Here is a 24,537-nt window from a genome sequence, read left to right on the forward strand (position 1 = left end):
CGTGCTGCGTGACAGGAAGCTGGGGTACTTACCAGCCGGCCCCCACTCCTTCCTGGTTGGGGGTTACTCTGCGGGGGTTCCACCTCCTGCCCTTCCAAGCTGCCCTTTGTGTAGGCTGAGCAAGCTCCTGGGGTGCAGGAAAAGTCCTCAGGTGGGAAACCAGGGAACACAGGGCTTGTGGCAAGCTGTCAGCCTGTTCAGGAACTGGGCTGCAGGCAGGCGGACGCCATTTGACACTGAGGGATGTGGAGTGTGTGTGTGTGTGTGTGGAGGGCATCTGCATACACATCCATCTCTTACAAGCTGTACTTGCTAGAAAGCTGAGTCTGATACCATTGACAGTTGTTATCCACTCATGAACATTTGACTTGTCAAAGGTACATCTCTAGAAATGCCCTCACATTTATGCTTGATTTTCCACACAGGTGCCCAAACAACTACATGGGAGAAGACTGACCTTTCCAATAAACGGTGCTGGGTCTACTGGATACACACATGTAAAAGAATTAAGCTGATCCATTTCCTGACTCACACTATGTACAAAAGTGAACTCTGGTCCAGAGACCTGAATTTAAGAGCTAGAACCCTAAAACTCTTCAGAAAAAAAATGAGTATATCTTAGTAATCTTGCATTTGGCAATACTTTGATTCTAACACCAAAGCACATGCAACCAAAGAAAAAAGATAAATTTAGACTTCATCAAAATAGAAAAGTTGGTCAATGAGTATTTGTTAAATTGGTGAATAAAAAATTTTAAATTCCCCAGATAGAACACATTTTCAAGTATACCAGATATATTACAGTCAGTTAAAGGCAAGTCTTCTTAACTGTGAATTCATGAACTTTGGGGTCTATGAATCTCTGGATACATTTTGCACATTTGTGTAGGTGGTAATGCACATTTTTCTGGAGAAAGTGTCCATAACTTCCACTAAATTTCCAAAACCATCTATGACACAAAAAAACACATGCTCCCCTCTCTGGGGTGGACACTCAAATCTTCAGTAGGTCATGCTCTCCACAGGCTTTAAAACTCATCCATGTCAAACCCTGTTCTAAGATCTGATATGCCTTCTGCCATATCAGGGGCATAAGCTGGGTATGTGTGTGAGGTTAAGTATCACAAATTTAATCATGTACTAAAAAATCCATCCAGGTTTCAGCAAATTAAAATCATTTAAAGAATGTAAAATGTCCAAATAGCAATAAATCTATATGAGCCAATAAAAAACTCACAAGTAGCAACTGAACTTTAATATCTTTCCCCCAAATTCCCAATTTATAAATTACTCTGCATTTGTGTATATATTTACACAAATATACATCATAAATTCCCTCATCTTAAATTCAGCCTTTCACAGGAGCAGGGTTCTGGGAATCTGAGACAACTGCTAGTCTGAGCTGGTACTCTAAGGAGCCCCTTGGTCTTAACACCGACTGCTGTGTGCGCATCACAAGGGTCCACCCTGTAGCACCACAGATGCACAGCAAAGGTGCCAGTTCCGTTGCAGTCCAAGTTCACGTATCCAGGTGCTTATAGAGTCTGCGGCTTTTCTCTTTTTTATTTCTGTTGCCGTGTTTTTTCCAGGGCTTCCCAGGCCCCCTCTCAGAGCTCACAGCAGCTGCTGTCACCAAGCCACTCCCAGGCTTGTAGCCCATCACAGCCTGGACTCCTTTGGTCAGAGCTCTCACATTTTCCTAGGGAATAAGGGAAGATATTAATGGCGGTGTCAGCAGTCTCCTTCAGAGGATACACACAGAATTGTTTGTGGAGAACTCCAGGATAGTGGACTTCCATCTCTCATTGCTCTTCTTTCTCTCCCCATTCCCAAAATAAGTTTCTCAGAGTTTTGTCTTCAATTCATTCTGCCTTCAACTTTTGTTTAGTCCCATGGCTTCAAACACCATCTATATCAATACTCGTAATACCAGCTATTTTCTGGAAATCTCTCTTGATATCAAAATTCTACTTGTGTAACTCAGTTAGTTAGAAGCTGACTCTACATTCTTTATTTCAGCCAGTGGTATAAGAACCTGCTCAGCCCCCAAGATGACACACTCCGTCTTATCTGTCACAACAGTTAGGCACTGAGTTCCATGGACTCCAGTCTCTAGAACTTTATATATCCTCCCCTCTTATCCATCCCCACTGCTTTAACCCAGATGTTCATTGGCTTTTACTGGACCACTGCAAGACTCGTTGAGTCCAGAGTCCACACTTCTATTAGAGTTCTCTAATCTGTATCTCTCTAAGTCCTGTCCTCACAGATCTCTGAACGCCCCTTGCAGACTGGGGAATCAAGTCCATATTCCTTCCAGTGGCACACAGGGTCACCTGCAACATGAGTTCGGTGTTGATAAAACCCACACTCCCGTATCTTTTTGCCTCTGTTCATTTACTCCTTCTGCCTGGAAATTTCATCACATCTTCCCACTGACACATTTTTATTTGTTTCTCAAAGCCTAGCTTAAATATCATTACCTTTCTGTAGTCTGGCAAGGATGTGGAGGTATTAGAACCCTCATACATTGCTGGTGGGAATGTATAATGGTGTAGCCACTTTGGAAGATAGTCTGGCAGCTACTCAGAAGGTTAAATATAGAGCAATTCCAATGACCCAGTAATCTTACTCCAAAGTATACACCCAAGAGAAATGAAATACATGTAAACAGAAAAACCTTCACGTGAATGTACACAGCAGCTGTATTTATAATATACAAAAAGTGGAAACAACCCAAATATCCATCAACTGACAAACGAATAAACAAAATGTGGTATATTCCATTTAATGGAATATTATTTGGCAATAAAAAGCAAAAGAAGTACGGATACGTGAATGAACCCTGAAGCTGTTAGGCTTTGCTAAAGAAGCCAGCCACAAATGATCATACAGTATATGATACCATTTATATGAAATGTCCAGAACAATCTATTTATAGAGAAAGTGGATGACTGGTTGGAAGTGGCTAGTGGAAGTGGGGAATGGGGAGTGAATGTTAATGGGTACAAGGTCTCCTTCTGGAGTGATAAAATGTTCTAAAATTAGATGGTGGTGATGGTTAACACAACTCTGTGAATACACCATAAACTATTAAATCATGTATTTTAATAGGGTGAATTCAATGATATGCGAATGACATTTCAATAAAGCTATTACTAAATAAAGCTGTTTCAATAAAGTGTATTGGATCAGAAGTTAAAAAAAAAAACTTAAAACTCACCTGATGGAAAAAAGCTTTGTCCACTACATTTTCAATCTGATATACCTTTTTATTTCTAACCACCTGCAGTTTTATTTCCCCACCATTCACTTTTTTCTCCAGGAGTCGCTGGTGTTGGTACTGAAAGGTCACAGGATCTCTGCCAGGAGGAGGATGACAGTACAGGAGTTTACCCTGCAGAGATAACACATGTGTTATCAGAGCACCTGTGTGAAGTTCACAGAGGTGGCCTCTCCCCAGGGCACACTGATGGAACTTTTGTTCTTTTGACAGCCGAGATGGGTTCTGGTCACTGCAACCAGACAGTCCTAACACCCAGAAGACGATCCTTAGTGTTCTAGAGGCCTCACTCCTTCCATAGTCCTAACTTAGAATGTAACCTTTCTTCTCTGTGCCCCTCTTTATCTTCTTTAATGTACTCCTCAGTACAAGTACGTGATTATATTGGGTTGGCCAAAAAGTTGTTTGGGGTTTTTCTGTAACATCTTATGTAAAAACCTGAACAAACTTTTTGGCCAATCCAAAACTTAATGTGGTAGTTGGGGGTTTAGTCACTCCGTTGTGAACAACTCTTTGCATCCCCATGGACTGTAGCCCACCAGAATCCTCTGTCCAGGGGATTTCCTAGGCAAGAATACTGGAGTGGGTTGCCATTTCCTTCTCCAGGGCAATCTGCTGACCCAGGGATTGAACCACGTCTCCTGCTTTGCAGGCAGTCTCCTGCACCATAGGTGGATTCTTCCCTGACTGAGTCATCAGGGAAGCCCTATACTTGATATATTTTCCAAAACAAAAGCCAGGATGCAGTTGGACAGTGTGGCTGCACTAACGGGGACTCTGGGCCTAATGCCATCGTTTGCTGGGCGCCAAGTTTCCTCTTCCTACCATGTATTCTCTAAAGACTGTGCTGTGTTTTAACTCATTTCCCCCATCCTCTACCTAGACAGCATATTAAAAAGCAGACATCACTTTGCCAACAAAGGTCCATCTAGTCAAAGCTATGGTTTTTCCAGAAGTCATGTTATGGGTGTGAGAGTTGGATCATAAAGAAGGCTGAGCTTTGAAGAACTGATACTTCCAAACTGTAATGCTAGAGAAGACTCTTAAAGAGTCCCTTGGACAGCAGGGAGATCAAATCAGTCAATCCTTAAGGAAACCAACCCTGAATATTCATTGGAAGGACTGTGCTGGAGTTGAAGCTCCAATACTTTGGTCACCCGATGTAAAGAACTGACTCATTGGAAAAGACCCTGATGCTGGGAAAGGGGGTGAAAGAGGATGAGATGGTTGGACAGCATCAGAGACTCAATGGACATGAGTTTGAGCAAACTCCAGGAGATGGTGAAGTACAGGGAAGCCTGGCACGCTGCAGTCCATGGCGTTGCAAAGAGTCGGACACAACTGAGCGACTGAACACAACCACCACCCATTCTTCACAGATTGACAGATGGCAAAGAATAATTAATAAATAATTCATCCATACAAGTGTTCTATTAACTGTTTTCTTCCTAAATTAAGAAAAAAAAGAACACGGCTGTCCTCTTTCACTTCTGTGCCCCAAAGCCCCACTGATGACACACTGAGAAGAGGAGGGAATAAAGCGACATCCTCACAGCCAATTATTATGAGCCTCCCGGAATACTTTTTGTGGAAAGAAGTAGCTTACTACTACTGTTAATAAAAACTACCGGGGCTAACTTTACACAAGGCACTGAGCTAAGTGGTGTTTGTGTATATGGGGGTGTCTGTCTCCAACTCATATCACCATTCTCATTTATTTCCCATAATAATCTCATGAGATAGGTACTATGAACTCCTATTTTGCTGATGAGAAAAACCCAAAACTTACTATGTCCTCACTGTAACAGGAAAATAATAGCTCACAGACTTACATACTTTATCACCTTTACTGATAACAGATATTCAGAGATGTTCATCTATTTCATATCATGTCAGTCCTTTCCATGTTTTATATGATGCTGGCTCCCCTGGATCAAGAGTATAATTCCAGTTATAAAACAGTATCAAAGAGAAAATATCTCTTTTTTAACCCAGCTGGTTGCCATTACCCTAAACACAGGCAATGGAAAAAGACCTACTTACTTATTGGAGAGGAACAAGAGGCAACGTTCACTTACATTGACATAATCCTTCAGGATGTAGCGTGCAGATCGAGGCTGGTCTGGCTGTCCATGTGCTGTCATGAATCCTCGCATACCTATGAGGGGAAATGAATTTTGTAAAACCTAAGTTAGAAGACACTGTAATAAAGAAACTTGAGGTTAATGGAAATCTAGCCTTTTCTATTACTACACTGCATTCTTATGCTACCTTAAAAAAATCAATTAACAATGTAGAAAACATTTTGGTTAGCATTACAAATCTATCTGACAATCCAAGACCGACTATACTGGTGCATCTGATCTTTTGACAAACGCCTAGCAACATGTTGTGACGGACACGTTCAGTCTCTCTCTACTCTAGTTATTTCTTTCATCTCTTTGATTTTAAACACTGATCCAAGGAGGCTACTTGTAGAATGCTACATTGTCATTATCAGCAAAACCAAAAGCAACAGATCAAGTTTTCTTATTTAATGACATACCTACACTTTTTTCAGTTTCCCAAACATACAACAAAGATCCCTTTAATACTAATCCAATTAGAAGGGAGCAACAGAGCAGAGCTGATAATAACACAGGCTTTAGCTGACAGGTTCAAAACCCAGCTCCTCCTACTAGCCCTATGCTGTTGGGTCTTTTAGTTTAGAAGAAAGCAGTTACAACTATACACAAAGATACCTTTGAAGGAGGATGAAAATCTAAAAATTAAAAAAAAATTATAGGAAAACAGCTTTTCCCAAGTAAAACACCAAACCCAACAAAACTAAAAACCGAACAAAACTGACTTCTATGGGGCTAAAGAAAATACACATCAAGAAAAACATTTGAAACATAGGTGGCAAAGAATTGCTACAAATCATTAAGACACAAATGATGCATACAAAAAAGTGATTCTTAGAAGATAAAATGGTTAACAAATACATGGACAGATGATGGATTGTACTAGTATTTTAAGAATGTTTAGGCATGTGTTTTTACAAACTGGCTTTGTCCTCACTTTTTGATTTACCAGAGAGAATTAGATGAAAAATTTGAAAAGACTCATATTACTTTCAGTTTTATCTGGATATCAAACCAGATGGAAAGTCTGATACAAAGTCTACTTTTCCCCATCTTTCAGGCCAGCACAAGGGAGAGATGGATTAGGAAAGAAACCTAGGTTCTCACTGAGGCTATGCCACTGACCAGACACCACCTTAGGCAAGTCATTTCATGTTCAGAGTTCAGATTACTTGTTGTAAGGAAAGGGAGAGGAGAGACGGGGAAATCTTTAAGACCCCTTCTTGTCCTATGATTTTGTGACTATACTAGTCTTACCACAAGTGCTTAGTATCCATCCTCTTTAAAATATCTCAACTAAGGCAAAAATTCAAGGTCTGATTTAACTGTGGTTTATATCAAATCACCTTTCTCTGTCAGGAAACACTCAAATAACCTGAACTCTTTCCTGGCTGAGGGCAATTTCTTGAAAGGCAAGATACATATACATGGAAACTTTTTAACACTGGTATTTCTTTAGGTAGATACAGGTCTCTCCAGATTAAAGTTTGTGTTTAAAATACGTAAATCACAGTCAATTGGAGAAATGACAAAGATAATTCTCATGTGTGTGTATGCTAAGTTGCTTCAGTCATGTCTGACTCTGTGCAACTCTATGGACTACAACTTGCTGGGCTCCTCTGTCCATGGGATTCTCCAGGCAAGAATACTGGAGTGGGTTGCCATGCCCGCCTCCAGGGGATCTTCCCAACCGAGGGACTGAATCCTCATCTCTCATGTCTTTTGCACTGGCAGACGGGTTCTTTACCACTACCACCACCTGGAAAGGTTCTACATGGAGCTCCCATGAAGAAAAGCCAACAGAGCCTCAGATCAGAACCCCTACATCTACACTTGGGTCCAAGGCCTCCTACCGGAAAGGGCCTGAAACCACCAAAGCCTGGGAAGACACGTCTCCCAGGCACTGATTTCTGCGATTAAAACCTGGGGAAGAGGCAAGGAATATAGCACACCTCCTTCTCTAACTCTAAAAAGCACCTAACATGAAATAAAATACCACTCAGGCAGCAGCCGGCTCCCCCTCCTTTACTGCCAGACCCCAAAACCACTACCAAGTCAGCTACCTGGAGGCTACTCCACAGGAAAGACCAACAGGACCACAGAAATATCAACCCTGAAAGATGACAAAATGCTAAGGGAAAATTCTGAATTTGTATCTTTGCAGGGTACTTCTATCAGTAATTATATTGTTATTTTTTGTTCACATTTTAAAATAAATCACCACTCACATCCATAAGCCGTCAGCAGTTCCTCTGATGTTGGAGGTCGCCAGGGATCTTCATCCTCTCTAGGCTTTATGATGTCAATGCCATATGTAGCTTCTAAAACATGTCTTGGAATATTCTGGCAAACATAAGCTTGTCAAGGAATCTACTTCTCTGAACTGACCCTCTTCCTCCTCCCCATGGCATCTTCTAAGAACACTGTATTTCAGCACCATGGTGACAAAAAACTTTCCACCTCTCCTAAGAAGTATGATTATTCTTAATTTTAAAAGACTTTCAGTCCCTCTTTTAAAAAAAGCCTTATGCACCAAATGTATGCACCTCCAAATGTATCCTTTAAAAATATTATCTCTGAAACAGACTTCAAGATGACAAATTTTTACCTAAATACACTACAGATTTGTGAGATAATCCTAATTCAGAGATAAGTCACACAATCTTTGTTTCTAATCCTTACAATTATGTAAGGAGGGATTATTTTTTCCTCCCCTGTTTAATTACCCAGATTTTTCTGAAGCTCCAATATACACAGAACAACCACAATTTTGGCATAGCACCAAGGATATTAGTGATACAGGTGGGACATGGTCTCTCATCTGGTCAATCGGGAGGATTCCACTGCAAATCATTTCGGCTTTGGTAGAGACAAAGGAGGGCATCACCAGGCCTGGGCAGTCACACAGGCAGAGGCCAGGTTCTACATAGAGAGTCTGAAGGACAAGTAAGGGGGTTAGGCTGGGCACACGGCACAGGAAGGGGAAGAAGAGCAGCACACGAGTGGCAAAGAACTCCAGAAAATACTCAGAGGGAGGAACTGTCTGAGGAGTAAATGCAGAGGCTGATGCTGTGGAAATACCTGAAAATGCTTGGTGTGGCCAGGCGTAGCAGACACAGATACCTTCTTGTTGCCTAGGATGGTGTTGATTGTTGAACTCTTACCAACGTTTGGATAGCCCACCTAGAAGGGAGTCAGATGGAATGTCTACAGTAAAAGTTGGCAATCTTCACAGGATGCCAAAAGCCTACCCTATCTAAAAAGCCTGCATCACAGGATGCCCAAAGCCTACCCTACCTAAAGGAAAGAACACTGGATCAGAGGGCAGAAGACAACCTTAAAAGTTTGCATTCTGGTATATCTTGTAAGTCACGAATCCTGTAGGGACTAACTGGGAGACTGCAGAAGGTAACTAATACGAAGAGGGGTATAACCAGTTTAAGCCTTGAGAAAGTTCACTCTTGGAGCTGGGCTTTGCCTGTCACACACGGCCTGCTCCCACGACGCCCACGGGCAACAAGAAGGCTTCAGTGTTCCCTGTGACACCAGGGCCTGACTGGTCTCTGGGGCTCCAGTGCAGTGGGAATACAGACCCTCATGAATCAATTTTATGACCTATCTCATCTTACCAGTCCAACAGTAAGTTGTCCATCCTTCACCTTCTTTCCAGAGTGCAGCTGCTTAAAGACCTCGAGCAATTCCTGCTTGGATACCAAGTGACTAAAATTGTGTATTTGTCTCTTTTGTGGGGTGTTCCTTCCTTGAGCCTCAGAATGGCCCTCTTTGCAGTCCTGGCCACAGGCTTCCTCATCAGGGCTGCTGCTGTCTTCCAAACACGTCTGCCAGTCTTCCTCCTCCTCCTGACAGTCCTCATACTCGCTCTCATCTTCTTCACTACTGGCAGCTTCACCAAGTGAAAGATGTTCAGTCTCTTTGTGTAGAATTTCAGCTTCGTCGCAACTGGAGTTTTCAAACTCGGCTGTGATAGCCTCTCCAGTGTCTCCGTTTACTTCTTCCTGATGAAATAACAGAAACCACATAAGTTCAGAAGTGTGTAACAACTGCACTTTTCACTCTGGTGAAAACACTCAGAGTTGGTTATCTAAGATGAACAGAGGACAAAAAACATTGTGAAGAAGAGGAAAGGTGACAGACGGAGGAGACGAGATAACATGAGAATATAACTGAACTATCAACAGTGGTGCCCTCTAGAGGTGGACCTTCACATCACACATTTTTCTTACTTGAACTTTGAACAAATAACATCTATTATTTTTCTAATAGATAACTCTTGTTTAAGGCCATACTACCCTGAACACCTTGATCCTAATAGATAACTCTTTTATCTATTAAAAAGAGAGTAAGAATTTAGAAAAGTCTGTGTCAAGCTGATTTCCTTGGCAGTACTTTTGCAATGGACTGTAGAATAAAATAAAAGCATTCTCATTAACAGTAAAACAGTTAACATTCTCTTCTTTGCACAAAGCAAGATGGGTATAATTTATAATTAATATATATTTGCATTTTCAAAGACAGGGATTTTCATAGTTAAGGAAACTCTTCTTTTATAACTGCCTTTAATAAATCATAGCACCATGGAGCACAGGTCCCTGTGTGTGAAACATGAGAGCAACAAAACAATGCTGTGCATGGAAATTATTCAGCAAACAATGATTTTTTTTGGAAACAGAATGGTAAAAATCATTTACAATTCATGGGTATATTAATCCTTCTGGATGAATTACAAGTTGGAATCAAGATTGCCAGGAGAAATAACAACCTCAAATATGCATATGATACCACTTTAATCACAGAAAGTGAAGAGGAACTGAAGAGCTTCTTGATGAGGGTAAAAGAGAAGAGTGAAAAAACTGGCTTAAAACTCAACATTCAAAAACTAAGATCATGACATCTGGTCCCATCACTTCATGGCAAATAGATGGGGAAAAATGTGAACAGCGACAGACTTTATTTTCTTGGGTTCCAAAATAACTGCGGACGGTGACTGCAGCCATAAAATTCAAAGATACTTGCTCCTTGAAAGAAAAGCTATGACTAACCTAGACAGCATATTAAAAAGAAGAGACATTATTTTGCCGACAAAGGTCTGTACAGTCAAAGCTATGGTTTTTTTTTCCAGTAGTCATGTATGGATGTGAGTGTTAAACCATAAAGAAGGCTGAGCATCAAAGAATTGATGTTTTTGAACTGTGGTGTTGGAGAAGACTCTTGAGAGTCCCCTGGACAGCAAGGAGATCAAACCAGTCAATCCTCAAGGAAATCAGTCCTAAATATTCATTGGAAGGACCGATGCTGAAGCTGAAACTCCAATACCTTGGCCACCTGATATGAAGAACTGACACACTGGAAAAGGCCTTGATGCTGGGGAAGATAGAATGCAGGAGAAGGGGACGACAGAGGATGAGATGGTTGGATGGCACTGTCGACTCAATGGACATGAATTTGAGCAAACTCCGGGAGATAGTAAAGGACACGGAAGCCTGGCGTGCTGTAGTCCATGAGACCACAAAGAATTGGACATGACTTAGCAACTTAACAACAATCATTCTGAATTCTTATGGATAATAAAGCAGAAATACAACAATTTACAGTATTACCATTTCTTATCAATAAGGATGAATTGATTTAGATTTAGAAATGATGCAAACCTATCATTTCCAAATAATCTACAGGAGAGGGCATGATGAACTCAGTTAAATAGGTATCCTACATTTTAGGGAAGAAACAAAGTCAGGGAGAAGAGGTATGATTTCACTGTCATTTCAGGCGACTCAAAAAGAAACTTGGAATTGGAAGCAATTTCTATAATGAATGTCAAGAAGTCACTGTGTACTATTCTGAATCATTTAAAAGTATGAAAGAGGCAGAACACAAGAATGTGGACTGAACATGGGTATGTACTAGGAAAACTAAGGCTTGAAGCAGTTTAGGTTCAGGAAAATGATAAAGGCAACAAAAGGACTTTGCAGTAGTTACATCAAAAATTTAAAGAAGGGACCAATTGAAAAAGTATATACAGGTCCCTTGCTAAGACTAGCCAGTGAGGCACTCTCCACCCCCTTCTGATGTCTATGTCAGAAGCTTTATCTGTCCCTTTTTCACTTTAATAAAACTCTGCTACACACACACCAAAAAAAAAAAAAAAGAAAGAAGGGAAAAGTCCATCTTTTGGGGAACACAGTGCAATTTAACAAATGGTCAAGAGAAAACAAAAGTATTCAATTAAAAAAAAAGTCTCATTAAAAAAAAAATAAGAATGGTTAAACCACCATGGCTGTTGCTGCTGCTAAGTCGCTTTAGTCGTGTCCAACTCTGTGCGACCCCAGAGACGGCAGCCCACCAGGCTCCTCTGTCCCTGGGATTCTCCAGGCAAGAATACTGGAGTGGGTTGCCATTTCCTTCTCCAATGTATGCATGCATGCTAAGTCACTTCAGTCGTGTCTGACTCCATGTGACCCCATGGACAGCAGCCCACCAGGCTCCTCTGTCCACAGGATTCTCCAGCCAAGAATACTGGAGTGGGTTGCCATTTCCTTCTCCAAAAAACCATGGAGAAAGAACCAAACTTCAGATAGGTGAAAAAATAGTGAATATCTATTTTTAATAAGTTCATGCTTGATATTCAAATGACAGATGTGATTAGATACGATATCACAGCAGTAGCTGGTAACAACCTGGAAAATCGTGAACAGAGACTTCAGAAGACTTAGGAAGAATAAATAGGGTTCAACTTTTAGAAAGGAAGAAAGAATATCTTCCATAAACCAAGCACTGGTAATCCAGTCTGACAGGGAAACAATTCCACAAGTTAGCTGACAGTCAGCAACAGGAGGCAGCGAAGATTCCCTGAGAACAGATCCTGCAAACAAATTCCGTTTCCCTTGGGAATCTACTCCTTGATTGTCAGTTCAGGGAATACCACAGATGTAAAACTGATCCTTTTCCCATTTTTAACAGGGCCACTGGGTTGCTGTATCAGGGCTGAGTGATATATTGATAAATAATTATTCAGCACTGCAACTAGACACCAACTTCCAGGAAGGATTTGAAACAAGAGAAGCCATGGTGAAGAGGGCAGCCTATGAAGCCAGATTGCCCACGGATTACAAGCACTTACACTCTTTCTGGAGAAGATGAAATAAAACACAGAAAGTACTCAGAATAGCAGTGCCTGCTAAGAACAGGTTTTCTGTGGGTTAGCTTTTATTAACAACAGTAATAGCACGACAACTACTTTTATAGCCTTTCAAATACATCTTAAATGATTGGTACACCTGTGCTTATTAAGTCCACGAAAGGTCGCAGAACTCTGTCCTCGGCCCCAGACTACTCAACAGCGTTATCAATGAACATTAAGAATACACAGAAGGGCCAACACAAAATCTGCAGATGATTCAACGCTGGAAGAAGAGAAAAGCAAATGACACATCCAAAATGAATTCTACCTTGTCCGCAAAACACTAATATTTAGGAGTTACATGTCCTAAGCTGAGCTAAAAATAAAGTGAAAAACTTTCCCCACATGTAAAGACAGATGAGCTCTGCTTGGTAAAACCTTATCTTTTAAATACTGAGTTGGCCAAAAAGTTCATATAGATTTTTCCCTTAAGGTAGTACGGGAAAACCAGAACAAACTTTTTGGCCAACCCAATATTTGAGGGATATGGTTGCTCATAGGTTTAACGAGCCAAAAGCATAAGCTCCTTTGAAAGGAGGTGAATTAACAAAAACTCTGAATTCCTGGGAGTATCCTGATTACAAGAAATAAGAACACATGCCCTGGGCAAACCACATCTGAAAGACCATACTCGATCGGTGGCCATCCTTTGTAGGTGCTCTCCTGACTCAGGCAGAGAGGCCCTCAGCGTGAGGAGTGCGCTGGAGGACAGGTCTATAAGGAGCGGCAAAGCAGAAAAATGTATCTTCTGCAGAAGAGGGAACACAGGGAGAAAGTAAGAGGCCTTAGATCAAAGTTAGGAGAGCTGAGCCTCATTGGACTGGATGAAGAACTTTCACCCTGGAGAGAAAAAGAATGAGACATGTGGTATGTCTGGCTGCAGACAGTATGTGACTGTCTGCCAGGGAGGTGGAGGGAAGAAGTCCTTCACAGAGGTAGAGCTCACTAATTTGTGAGCTCACCAACAAGAAGGGGTGTATTCAGAGCACCCAGCTCCGGCCACTAACTAGTCAGCAATGGCTGATAAACAGAGGTGAGACAAAAGGAGGTGGACAGGAAAAGATACGACTTTAAGTCTCTTTCAGCTCCAAGATGTTATTGCTAAGTTCTTCCCATAGCTGGTTATCATTAATTTTTATTAGAAAATAACTCAAACTGTTTCTATCAAAACTGGGTTAAAACACATGGTGTATCTTAATTTAGTATTAACTCATTTCTTTGTTTTCAAAATAAAGTCAAAAGAAATTCTAGTTGAGTCCAGAGAAGTTACTACATTCAGCTGCATCTGCATTTTGGTTTTGACTGCTGTTAGAAGTAACTGTGAAGTCATTAGGAAACGTCCTATACAACTTTCTGCCTAACATTTAAAAAAATTATGAACTCCGGAAGGTGGGATTCAAACATGCTCATTATTATGTAAGAACTAGATCATCAAGGAACACCTACTGCAAAGCACAGGGAACGCTAGCTACTCAGTCTCTTAGAACCTGTACAAGAAAGAGAGTGAATAAGAGCTGATGCACGTGGAAGTGAATCCCTTTGCGCTACACTGAAACAACCACAGCACTGTAAGTGAACTATATTCCAATACAGAAGCAAAATCAAATAAAAAAAAAAAAAAAAAAAAATTATGTGTCTTCAGAGAAAGCAACTCTGCGACTCACTTTTCTGTAAGTCATCATACTACCCTACTGCTGCTGCTGCTAAGTCGCTTCAGTCGTGTCCGACTCTGTGAGACCCCATAGATGGCAGCCCACCAGGCCTCTCCGTTCCTGGGATTCTCCAGGCAAGAACACTGGAGTGGGTTGCCATTTCCTTCTCCAATGCAGGAAAGTGAAAGTGAAAGTGAAGTTGCTCAGTCATGTCTGACTATCCTACTATAAATAAAGCCCCACAATCAACAATAAGAAAAAAACAAAGCGCACTTAACAGAAACTGAAATCTTCCTCCCTGAAGCCCAACCTGAAGAAGTCCCAGTTACCTTAGAGTTACCCATCAGCTTAATGGCTTCAGCCAAAGCTGACCAGAAGATGACCTTCACGTTTTCTTTTTCGAAAAATTCAGCCCAGGCACTCCGCTGCTCGGCAGTCAACAAGTCTGCCTTATTTATCAGAATAACATTCTCCTTGTTGTCATCAATGGTTTTCACATAACATTCCTAGGCAAGACAAAGATATTCAAATATTTCTCCAAATGGGGAAAAATTTGGCTAATTATACTGAAGACCCCCTTTCCCTAGTAGCTATTACTAAAAGGTCTTACTGTCCCCAGTTTTAAAACAGTCCTAATACAAAAGATTTTTAATCATGGTACATTCTATGGATCCTTTCAGCAGGCTTTGAAAAGAAGTTAGGTCACATATACTTACAAACTTCACATAAAAAACTAAAGGGTACATGCTGATATATGGCAAAACCAAAACAATATTGTAAAGTAATTAGCCTCTAATTAAAATAAATAAATTTAAATTAAAAACAAAAGGGTAAAAAAGAAATGCTTTCCTGCCCTGTTCTCATTTCTTTATACAGTTTCTTTTAAGCAAAAATAAAGAACTGCTGATTTGTCAGTCAGCAAGAACTATTTTCAAGCCAAATGATGACAGCCAATAATAATCTTACCTTTTATTACAAAAAATATTTTTGAAGTCTAAAAGGAAAATAAGACCCAGTGATTAAATTAACTCCCAACCATAGCTTTCCATTAGGAAATACCCTAAAAATATTGAAGGCTGAATTAGTAAGAGTTTCCCTATTTTGAATTTTGCTATTCACCAGTAGATTTTAAAATAATGGTTCTACTATGGTCCTTAAACAGAAGGAGGAATACTTCATGTGTGTTCAGTCTTATTAATTCAAAGCCCGTATCGCCTCATTTCTAGTGCTCCTCACACCTTAATGATGACCCCTGCAGTATTTTACAAACTTAGATCATTTGTAGAATACCACAGAAGGTAGTAACTATAGTGTGAGAAGAGAAAGCTTAGTGGGATGAAGGGACTAGGCATATGCCAAACTCAGCAAAATGCTACTTCATTTACTGTCTCTTCAAAAATGAGAAACATTCTAAACTAAAACCTAGAAAGTTCAAGTGTTTATGCGTTCCTGCAGACGGAAACAACTGTCTGAAGAAAACATCTGTCTGAAGGGCACCATTATGCAAGCTCCTGGCCTTGGAAGGAGTCGGGGACCGGATAGGGTGCAAAGGCTGGCCCAGAGCCACTGCTGTCAGTGACACAGTTCTCCCACTGCTGCTCCAAGGACAAGTTTGAATCTTGTCACGTTTTACTTACCAAATCCTCACACCTAAACAGGAGCGGATTTCGAGCATCTACTATCTGGACCACGATATCACTGAAAAACAAATGGGAGATGCCAATCACTGTGAAGTGAAAGGAAACAGTATTGAGAGCAGACATTCTCCATGTCAGGCGCTGATAGGGTTAACTTTCAATGGGCAGAATTATCTCCAGTTTATATGTGAAGAAGCTGAAGCTTGGAACAGCTAAGTGGTCTATTCAAAGTCACAAGGTACTAAGTGATGGAGCTTGAAGGGGAACTCAAGCACTCTGGACCAGAGATCATGCTGTAATTGTAACATTTTCCTGCTCTCAATATGATAAAAATTTTAATTATACCTTCTAATCATCTCTCCTGGAAAGATTAAAGAATTATTTCAAAGACTTCAACCCAAGGTGAGGTCTACTGTATGCTCAGCACCCAGTCTACACTTGTGTTAAGCAAGGCCTCAAAAAGCCCTGATACATCACCTGATCACAGCTGCCACTATAAACCTCATTGAAACCCTTCTGACATGTAGCAAATCATCATCCACCAGTTTCAAGAATGTGCTTAAATGCAAAGATTCAAAATAGCGAAGTATCAACTGAAGTTGCCATGGTGAAGCAGGAAATGATGAATCCAACCCCTTTCATCACGCAGAAGATGATGGAGCAATGTGAAAACTTTCCGCGCAGACAGCAAGTCCCTCGAATTCCTCACAAAGGTAGCGGGGACCAGCAGGCCAGCACTGTACGACTAAATACTGCACTTCTCCGGTAGGATCCTCCCTGCCCTCAGCCTCTGCGGCTAGGACGCCGTGACCACCGCTGGGAGGGAACAAGCTGCGCAATGTGCCAGCACCTTCTACTAGTCTTCCCAATCCATGTCCAGTTCACTCTTCCTCAAGTAACTCCTATGCAACTATGCTGAACACCAAGGAAATGTGTTAAATCAAGGCTACCATTCAGGGCAGAGCTTTTGACAAATCTGGGTTTGCATTTTCCTTCAGAATAAATTTCCAGCATAATCTTGTGAGTAAAGGAACTCGTAGACTTGCTAATTTCTGACAAGATGCTTAAAAAGTTCTCTAGTTAAGTGGGTCCTAGTATTTCCTTCTTTAAGGTAATATCTACTGCTTTCCAACTGTAAGGATTTAACAGTAAATGCAAAAATGACTGCAAAAAACGGACAAAGTCTAATGAACCAAAGTCCATAAACATTACGTCTACCTGCCAAACAGGCAGAAAGAATAACCAGCTTAGACACACCAGTAAGAAGACAAGTTTAAGATGGCATGCTTTGTGTACTGAATTAAGATGCAGGGCAAAGTGCCAGTTATGTGCTGCAAAGGCTTGATGCAACGCAACGGAAACGCCCTGTCTGACCAGAAGCAGCATTCTGCCCTCCGTGCCTCAGAGGTTTCCTGCATTTCAATGAAATGTCATACACCAAATCCTTTCTGATAACTATTCTTGAACTTAAAGAAACAGATGACATAGCTAGCCTGTTATCAAACAGGAGACATCTGCCGCTTTACAGAACATATCAATAAATATTTCCTGTTAAGAGACACAGCAGGAGTCACTTTAATGATATTTTTATGTAATTCAGATCCACTTCCATGTGATAGAGCAACAGAACAAGTGATGCTGTAATCCAATTGAAGCTACAAGTTTCAACAGGTCCAGGCTTACTCTGGGGAAACAAACAGCTTATTTAGGGGCATAAAAAATAAGGGCCTTCCCGTTAAACATGGAAAAATTCATATGGTTACCTTTGTTCCCTCTCAAGACCTACAAAAATGAAAGTAAAGGCTGGAACTCATTAGGACAAAAAGAGCAACTCAGAAAGTTAGTCAATGAGAAGCAGGCCTGTTCACACTCCAGAGCTCTGAGAAAGCTCAGGATCAGAAGCATCAGATGCAGCTTTTGAGACAAGGGCAAGGTGTGGGGCTAAAATCACTCTGAACAGGGAGTGATTAGGTCTATTCCCTTGTTCCATTCAGCCAGGCGGCCACACTTCACCCCACAGCCCCTCAGCCCCCTATCCCAATGGCAGAAGCCAGGCTTTATTGTGGAGAAGATGAACCTGAGAGGCTCTAGAACTAAGACCTCAAGCATAGGAGAAGGTGGGAAAGAAATGCCATACTGAAGAGGAGGATTAATGTAAGTCGACATATACCCCAAATGGTGCAAAGGCCCAGCCCCCGTGTAGTATATCATCACCTTTACCCTGTTCCTGACAGACGAAAGTGCTTCTCTTTAAGAAACTGACTGATCCTAGGGAAAACACCCTAGATACGAACATCTTAGGGTATCCCAACCAAATAAAATTGATCTCTGCTCAGTCACCACACAGAGAAGTTCACCTGGTGGCAAAATCACCCAAACAGAAGTTCGTCAATCAGCTTTGTAACACTTTGTTTTCTTAAATATGAACAGATGGCAAACATCACTTGATATCTGTGGAAAGCCTCTTACACAAGTCAGAAACCAGAATAAATAGGGAAAAAAAGAAATACGGAAAAAGACAGACAATATATGAAATAGGAGAAAATCTAGAATTAAAAAATAAACTAAGAGTGTGCAGATGGAGGCATTCCCTCAAGGTAGAAGTTTCAATATTTCACACTGTTATCAATCCTCTTTGGAAAAAAAAAAGCGCATTTTCAGCAACATACATCCTAACTGCATGAAGGAGACATCAGTCCACGTCAGTCCCCCAAAAAACCATAATGGGTCTTCCTAAGCCCCATTCAAACCTAGGTCAATCTAAGGTCTGCATGGAGCCTGGCAATTAGCAGCAACCTTCCCCTTCCTTCCGGAGAAGGCAATGGCACCCCACTCCAGTACTCTTGCCTGGAAAATCCCATGGATGGAGGAGCCTGGAAGGCTGCAGTCCATGGGGTCGCTGAAGGTCGGACACGACTGAGCGACTTCACTTTCTCTTTTCACTTTCATGCATTGGAGAAGGAAATGGCAACCCACTCCAGTGTTCTTGCCTGGAGAATCTCAGGAACGGGGAAGCCTGGTGGGCTGCCATCTATGGGGTCACACAGAGTCGGACACGACTGAAGTGACTTAGCATAGCATCCCCTTCCTTTAGGCTTGGAGATTTGCCTTAATATTTTCACCTCCTCACATCCCAGCCCAATGACCCTCTCTACCCAAGGGAGCAAGATGGGCTGGAGGCATGTAAATGACTTTTAAGAAAAAGAGATAATTCGTGTTATCATAAAATTCATCCTTTTAAAAGTATACAATTTAGTGGTTTTTAATACAGCCACAAAGTTGTATAACTATCACCACTAATTCCAGAGCATTTTCATCACCCTAAAAAGAAATGTAAGTGACTTTTACAAATTTAATCCAAGCCCTTCTTCTTCGTAATAATGCTAAATATGCTAATATTCTTTCCCAAGAATCCCAGTGAAAGCATCCTGTTTCCTAACGTTCTTACTGGGTATATTTTATAGATTAAACACACACACCCCTGCTCCCCGAAGGCTTATTGTTAAAAGCATCATTTCAAATATAAGGTTAATTTAAGGGGTCCTTATAAATAACTCATACACTCTTTTGACAAAAATAAAAACCCTTTAGCAATAACAAAGAATGAGATTGAAGAAAGCTGATTCATCAATTTCTAACTATCAGGATATGGCGATGATCGAAAAATCTCCCATTCTCAACTTACCAAAGTCATTCTCTTATTTTCAAATCCCAGTTGAAACAAATCACTCCTAAATTCCCCCAATACTACTAACTGTTCCTTCAGCTCTGACTTGGCCCGTGATCCTTCATCTGTAACACAGCAGGACTCACACTTCATCTTGTATTTTACTAGTATTTCGTCAACTTAGTGCAAGGATTGCATTTCATCTATCTGTGTGTCCCTGGTGTTTGACCCCTCCCCAAAACACATTTGCTCTCTGCAAGCAGACACCAATTCTTTTTCACATCTGTATTTTCCATGTTACTAGTATGAATTCGTATACGTTTGCTGAAATAACTATAGGTAGTTCACAACTCATCTTACAGAAAACAATCATTAAGTTTATCGATGTGTTTTATTAATAACAACCCCCCCCCATATTTTAAAAGAAATGTAGGATCACAGTTTCAGTTTTTATAATAATTCTCAGTAGCCCTTTGTATAGCTTGATCCTGTTCCCTTAACCCCTCTCTGAGCTCACAAACATATATAACATGCAAATCTAACATAACACCATCACCACATCCTTCTTACACCAGAAGAAAATGGTAATCTACCTTCTCTCAATCACCCTCCAGAGTTGGCGCCAAAAGTCCAAATTTCTTTCAAATGGTGTCAATATCAGGTTTTGTTCCTCTTCCAACCTGGTTTTAGAATGAGAAGTTTATCTTTCTGCTAGATTTTGATAGTTAGGTTTCAAGTGATATAAATACTCAAATTCATTGCATTAAAAAATAAGCATGCAAATATTAATTGTCAAATGATTTTTATATCCTTTCTGTTGAGTTAATATGTAAATCAAATTTAAATTTTCTACTCAAGCTTTTAAGTCCTAGAGGTTTATCCATCACACTGCAAGAAAGCTCCAGGGAGCGGTGATCAACTCCAGAGTGACAAATGGCGGGAGAAGGATATGAAAAGGAGAAAAGGCCAGGAATGCAGCGATGAACTCACAACCTTTGTGCAAGGAAACACATGCACAAAGCAATGTGGCTTGCACACACAAACTAATTTGCACTTATAAGATGAAATCTACCATTTCTCTTTAAAAGAACAAAGCCTTAAAAATGCAAACAGCAATGCAAGGACACCAACATGCCTAACTTAAAATTTCAAGAAAATTCTTCATGGAGGTGAACACTCACCAGACAAGCTGACGTCTCCATTCTAGAAAGTTATCTTTCTCTGCTTGTTTGAGTTCTTCTGGGCTAGTTTTTTGGTCCCACTTTGGTCTGAAACAATCATAAAAAAAAAAAAAAATCCACATGAGTTACCAAAACAGAATAGGATAACTGGATTTAATAATGGCAGTTGAGAAAAGAAAGCAGAAAAAAGTGAACACCAAATAAAAAATTTTACATTTAGTGGATTTGTTACGCCTTTTGATATACATTTTTACTCAACTCACCTCCTTGGTATACACAGGAACTGTTTGTTTTCTTCATGGAGTTTCTTAATTCTCTGGTTCTCCTCAAAAGATAGTAGTCCAGTTCTAGCCTCAGGAGGCACAAATTTAATATTAAGCTTCTCTGTCCATAGGGGGGAAAAAAAAGTACTGCTATTTAAGAGGCGGTGAATTCATTACTTAAAATACTAAAAATATGAGCACCTAAAACAGAATTTAAGCTTTCTTGATCTACATAGATTTCCCTAACCTAAAAAAAAGGAAAAGATCTTTACTAAATGTTTCAAAAGGTCAACCACTTTTTCCAGTACTGATTTTTATAAAACTCCATATGCTAAATGCATTTCTTGGAACCAGAAACAATAGAAATGGGAAGCAATTGAAAATATTCATTACAGAATGTATGTAATGAGATAGCAAAAGAGACACTGACGTATAGAACAGTCTTATGGACTTTGTGGGAGAGGGAGAGGGTGGGAAGATTTGGGAGAATGGCATTGAAACATGTAAAATATCATGTATGAAACGAGATGCCAGTCCAGGTTCAATGCACGATACTGGATGCTTGGGGCTAGTGCACTGGGACGACCCAGAGGGATGGTATGGGGAGGGAGGAGGGAGGAGGGTTCAGGATGGGGAACACATGTATACCTGTGGTGGATTCATTTTGATATTTGGCAAAACTAATACAATTATGTAAAGTTTAAAAATAAAATAAAATTAATTAAAAAAAAAAAGAAATAAAACAATAGGAACGGAAAAAAAAAAAAAAAGAAAATATTCATTACAACCAATCTCCTCATTGTACCCATGGAGAATAATTATAAGCCAAAGGGACTGAGGGGAAAAGCAAAGTTCAGCAAGGAGTCGCACTCCAGTCAAACTGGTGAGCTACTACAAAGCTAGAATTTACATAAAACATTTACAAACATTCACAATTAAGCTGTACAAGAATTTAAAGGAATAAAAAAACACCCAGTGTATATATAAACCAGAGGCTTCTACTCTAGGCTTTATCCCCTGAAGCTGCTCCAGGCCTCTCTACTGCACCTCTCCACACAGCCACCTAGTCTCCGAGGCAGGTGACTCCAGTGAGATAAGCACTTGGGAGCCAGCTACGCTTCTTACCCAAATGCTGAGAGGAGATCCTATTCAAGGATAACAGGTCATCTTCAGCAATGGTTCTCTTGATCTTTAGGCAAAGACGGCAATCCACTACCCTCATGTGACCATCAATACTGGCCGGTCCAGTCACCATTCTCATCATGTCATCCTCAACCACCAGTCAGAACACACACCCCTCTAACCCCATGCTTGATCATTTTTTAACATTAATTTCTCCTTCCAATGGTGACCTCCTACCCAATGTTCCCACTTAATATGGGAACTTACTCACCATGATGTTAACTGGTCTCTTCCCTGATGAGAGACTGAGTTTCTTGAATTTGACATGACAGATAACCACAGATACTTTTTAGAGCTTAATTTTAAAACCGTGGCACATTTTGAACTTCCCTGTTGAATTCAACTGACCCTTCCGCACTGCTCCTGGGATATCTGCCTTTGGGTTAAAAACAGCTCCCTATGACTTTAGGAAGATTGGCAAAACAGCCCCAAGTAGACTTACTTGTATCTAGTCAGCAAAGACAGAAACGTGTTGGAGGCACTCAGCAACAACTTACCAGCTACAAACTCTGTTCCTGCAAGTTCTGCAGTGGCAAGGAAGTCATCCAGGGAACTCTGTTCAGTCACGGACTGAAGATTAAGTCGACCCCAATCATAGCCATCGTTGAGCTCACTTGTGTGTAGCTATGAGTAAAACATACAGCTGCTTTCTTCTGCTCTTCACATCCAAATAAACGCTATGTTCTCAAAAAACCATTCTATGGCCTTGAGGGTGGTGTTAGCTCTTTTAGTCAACACTAGTAACAGTTAACATTTAAATGGGTACTTTCTTACCTCGTAATAGTTATTTTCCTTTTACTTTCTTGTTTAATTTTCAAAATCTTTTGAAATAAACTTCATATCTCCATCAGGATTAAACTGGAGAGAATAAATTGCCTATAGTCATAAGCTAATAAGTGGCAGAGCTAATATGTGGTTTATAAATCCATAAACCATATACTCTGGTTCTGGCAGCCACTGTTGGTCAACTTTTTTAGACAGACACCCACAGTAAGCAATACACTTCGGATAGTGACTTAAATGCTGTGAGATACTGTGAGATGCTGTGTACCATTCAGTATAGTGAAGTGAAAACAAAAGAATCCTGAAAGTTACCTTTATTACATTCCACACAACGTGGTATTTTCTTGAGTTTTATTCTGTGGGGTGAAAAGCTTGGCTAGTTGCCACTCACTGTTCTGATTCCAGACACACCTCAGTTTGATAAGATAAACACCATCCTAAGCTACATGCTCTGTACAGGTACAAATAAATGAAAAAAAACTGAAGGTTAAAAGGCTAGGTGGTTTGCCCAAAGGCCCCAGAATCAGCAAAAATCAGGGTAAGGATTAGAATCCAGTTCTTTACTGAGAACTTTGTGAATTCTAACACTTCGAGGAATGAATGTCAAAATGACAATTACAAATCAATCAAACCACTTCATCCGCTCTTCAAGGATCCTAAAGCTATGACCGTTTCCAGGCCCAGGAAGCTACTAGGCCCGCCAAACTTTGGAGAAATGCTGTCCAGTTCTGAGTAATACCACTAGGGAATAAAAAAAAAGTGAAGCACGAATCTGAGTTATTTTGTACTTCTGCTACCAACCAGCGGCTCTTGGAGGATCAATTCTTTAGAAAAATGAATACAACAAGAAGTAGTTTTTGCGTCATTCCTGTGAGGAAACTTCCAAATGCTTCCACGGCCTACAGGATAAATATCAAACTTTTGCCCTGGTTTCTGCCCTGGTTTTCAAGATCTCACTCCGGCCTCATCACATTAGCCTCCACCTATGGGCCCTGTGTCTTGCTAGGAGGGCCTGTTTATCCGTCTGGTCGATTCTAACGGTCTTGAGCATTTGCGCATTTCAGTATCCGAGAGGGGCTGGAGGTGGGCCTAGAACGGTTCCCCGCCGTTACCGGGGCGCAACTGTATTCATCCCTAGAAACCCTATTTTGGCATCATTTCCTTTGAATATTTCCCTGAGAACCCTGACCGTAAATTTCGCAGCGTTCAGACTCACAACTAGGCAGAAAGGCTGAGAAAGACGTTTTTACCCAGGAGTCAGTGTGGCGGTGGCTACGGCTCCGTTGAACTTGCTGGCGGATAAGAGCCCGGCCAAGGGTTCCACCCTCTGGCGCTCTTCTCCGACCCATGCTTGTCCAGAAGACGAACGAAAAGCAGCAAGTTAGAGTCACACCAGTTTGCTGGGTATTCAGGAGCGCGATCTCCGGAAGTGACGTGTAGACGAGCCGAAGTGGTTAAGGCCCGACATCGCAGGGAAACAGAATAATCTGCCTCAAATCTCCACTTATATATCTCACACTTGCCACTACGATAGAAAGTAAATGCAAAAAGTGGCCTCAGAACTTAAT

At 40.8% G+C, this 24,537-nt stretch overlaps 1 protein-coding gene across 2 annotated transcripts; it reads right to left on the reverse strand.

Annotated features, from left to right (window-relative positions):
- Positions 1 to 1,240: 1,240 nt before the first annotated feature.
- Positions 1,241 to 24,400, reverse strand: LSG1 (large 60S subunit nuclear export GTPase 1). 2 transcript variants are annotated; one of them, XM_086320472.1, is made up of 14 exons: positions 24,220 to 24,400; positions 22,684 to 22,810; positions 21,005 to 21,125; positions 20,742 to 20,828; positions 20,154 to 20,240; positions 15,894 to 15,954; positions 14,586 to 14,762; positions 9,036 to 9,422; positions 8,488 to 8,589; positions 8,198 to 8,341; positions 7,635 to 7,758; positions 5,362 to 5,441; positions 3,224 to 3,397; positions 1,241 to 1,699 (listed from the first exon to the last, which is right to left on the reverse strand). In XM_086320472.1, exons 1-14 carry the CDS (start codon positions 24,316 to 24,318, stop codon positions 1,520 to 1,522), a joined length of 1,950 nt encoding a protein of 649 aa, XP_086176598.1. In that variant the 5' UTR covers positions 24,319 to 24,400; the 3' UTR covers positions 1,241 to 1,519. The 2 variants fall into 2 exon arrangements, with proteins under 2 accessions (XP_086176598.1, XP_086176599.1); XM_086320473.1 differs by lacking the exon at positions 14,586 to 14,762.
- Positions 24,401 to 24,537: the final 137 nt, after the last annotated feature.

This window comes from Bos grunniens, chromosome 1, assembly GCF_055505025.1.
Source record: "Bos grunniens cultivar Pamir isolate PY7600 chromosome 1, Bosgru_T2T1.0, whole genome shotgun sequence".
In the NCBI taxonomy this organism is placed as follows: Eukaryota; Metazoa; Chordata; class Mammalia; order Artiodactyla; family Bovidae; genus Bos; species Bos grunniens.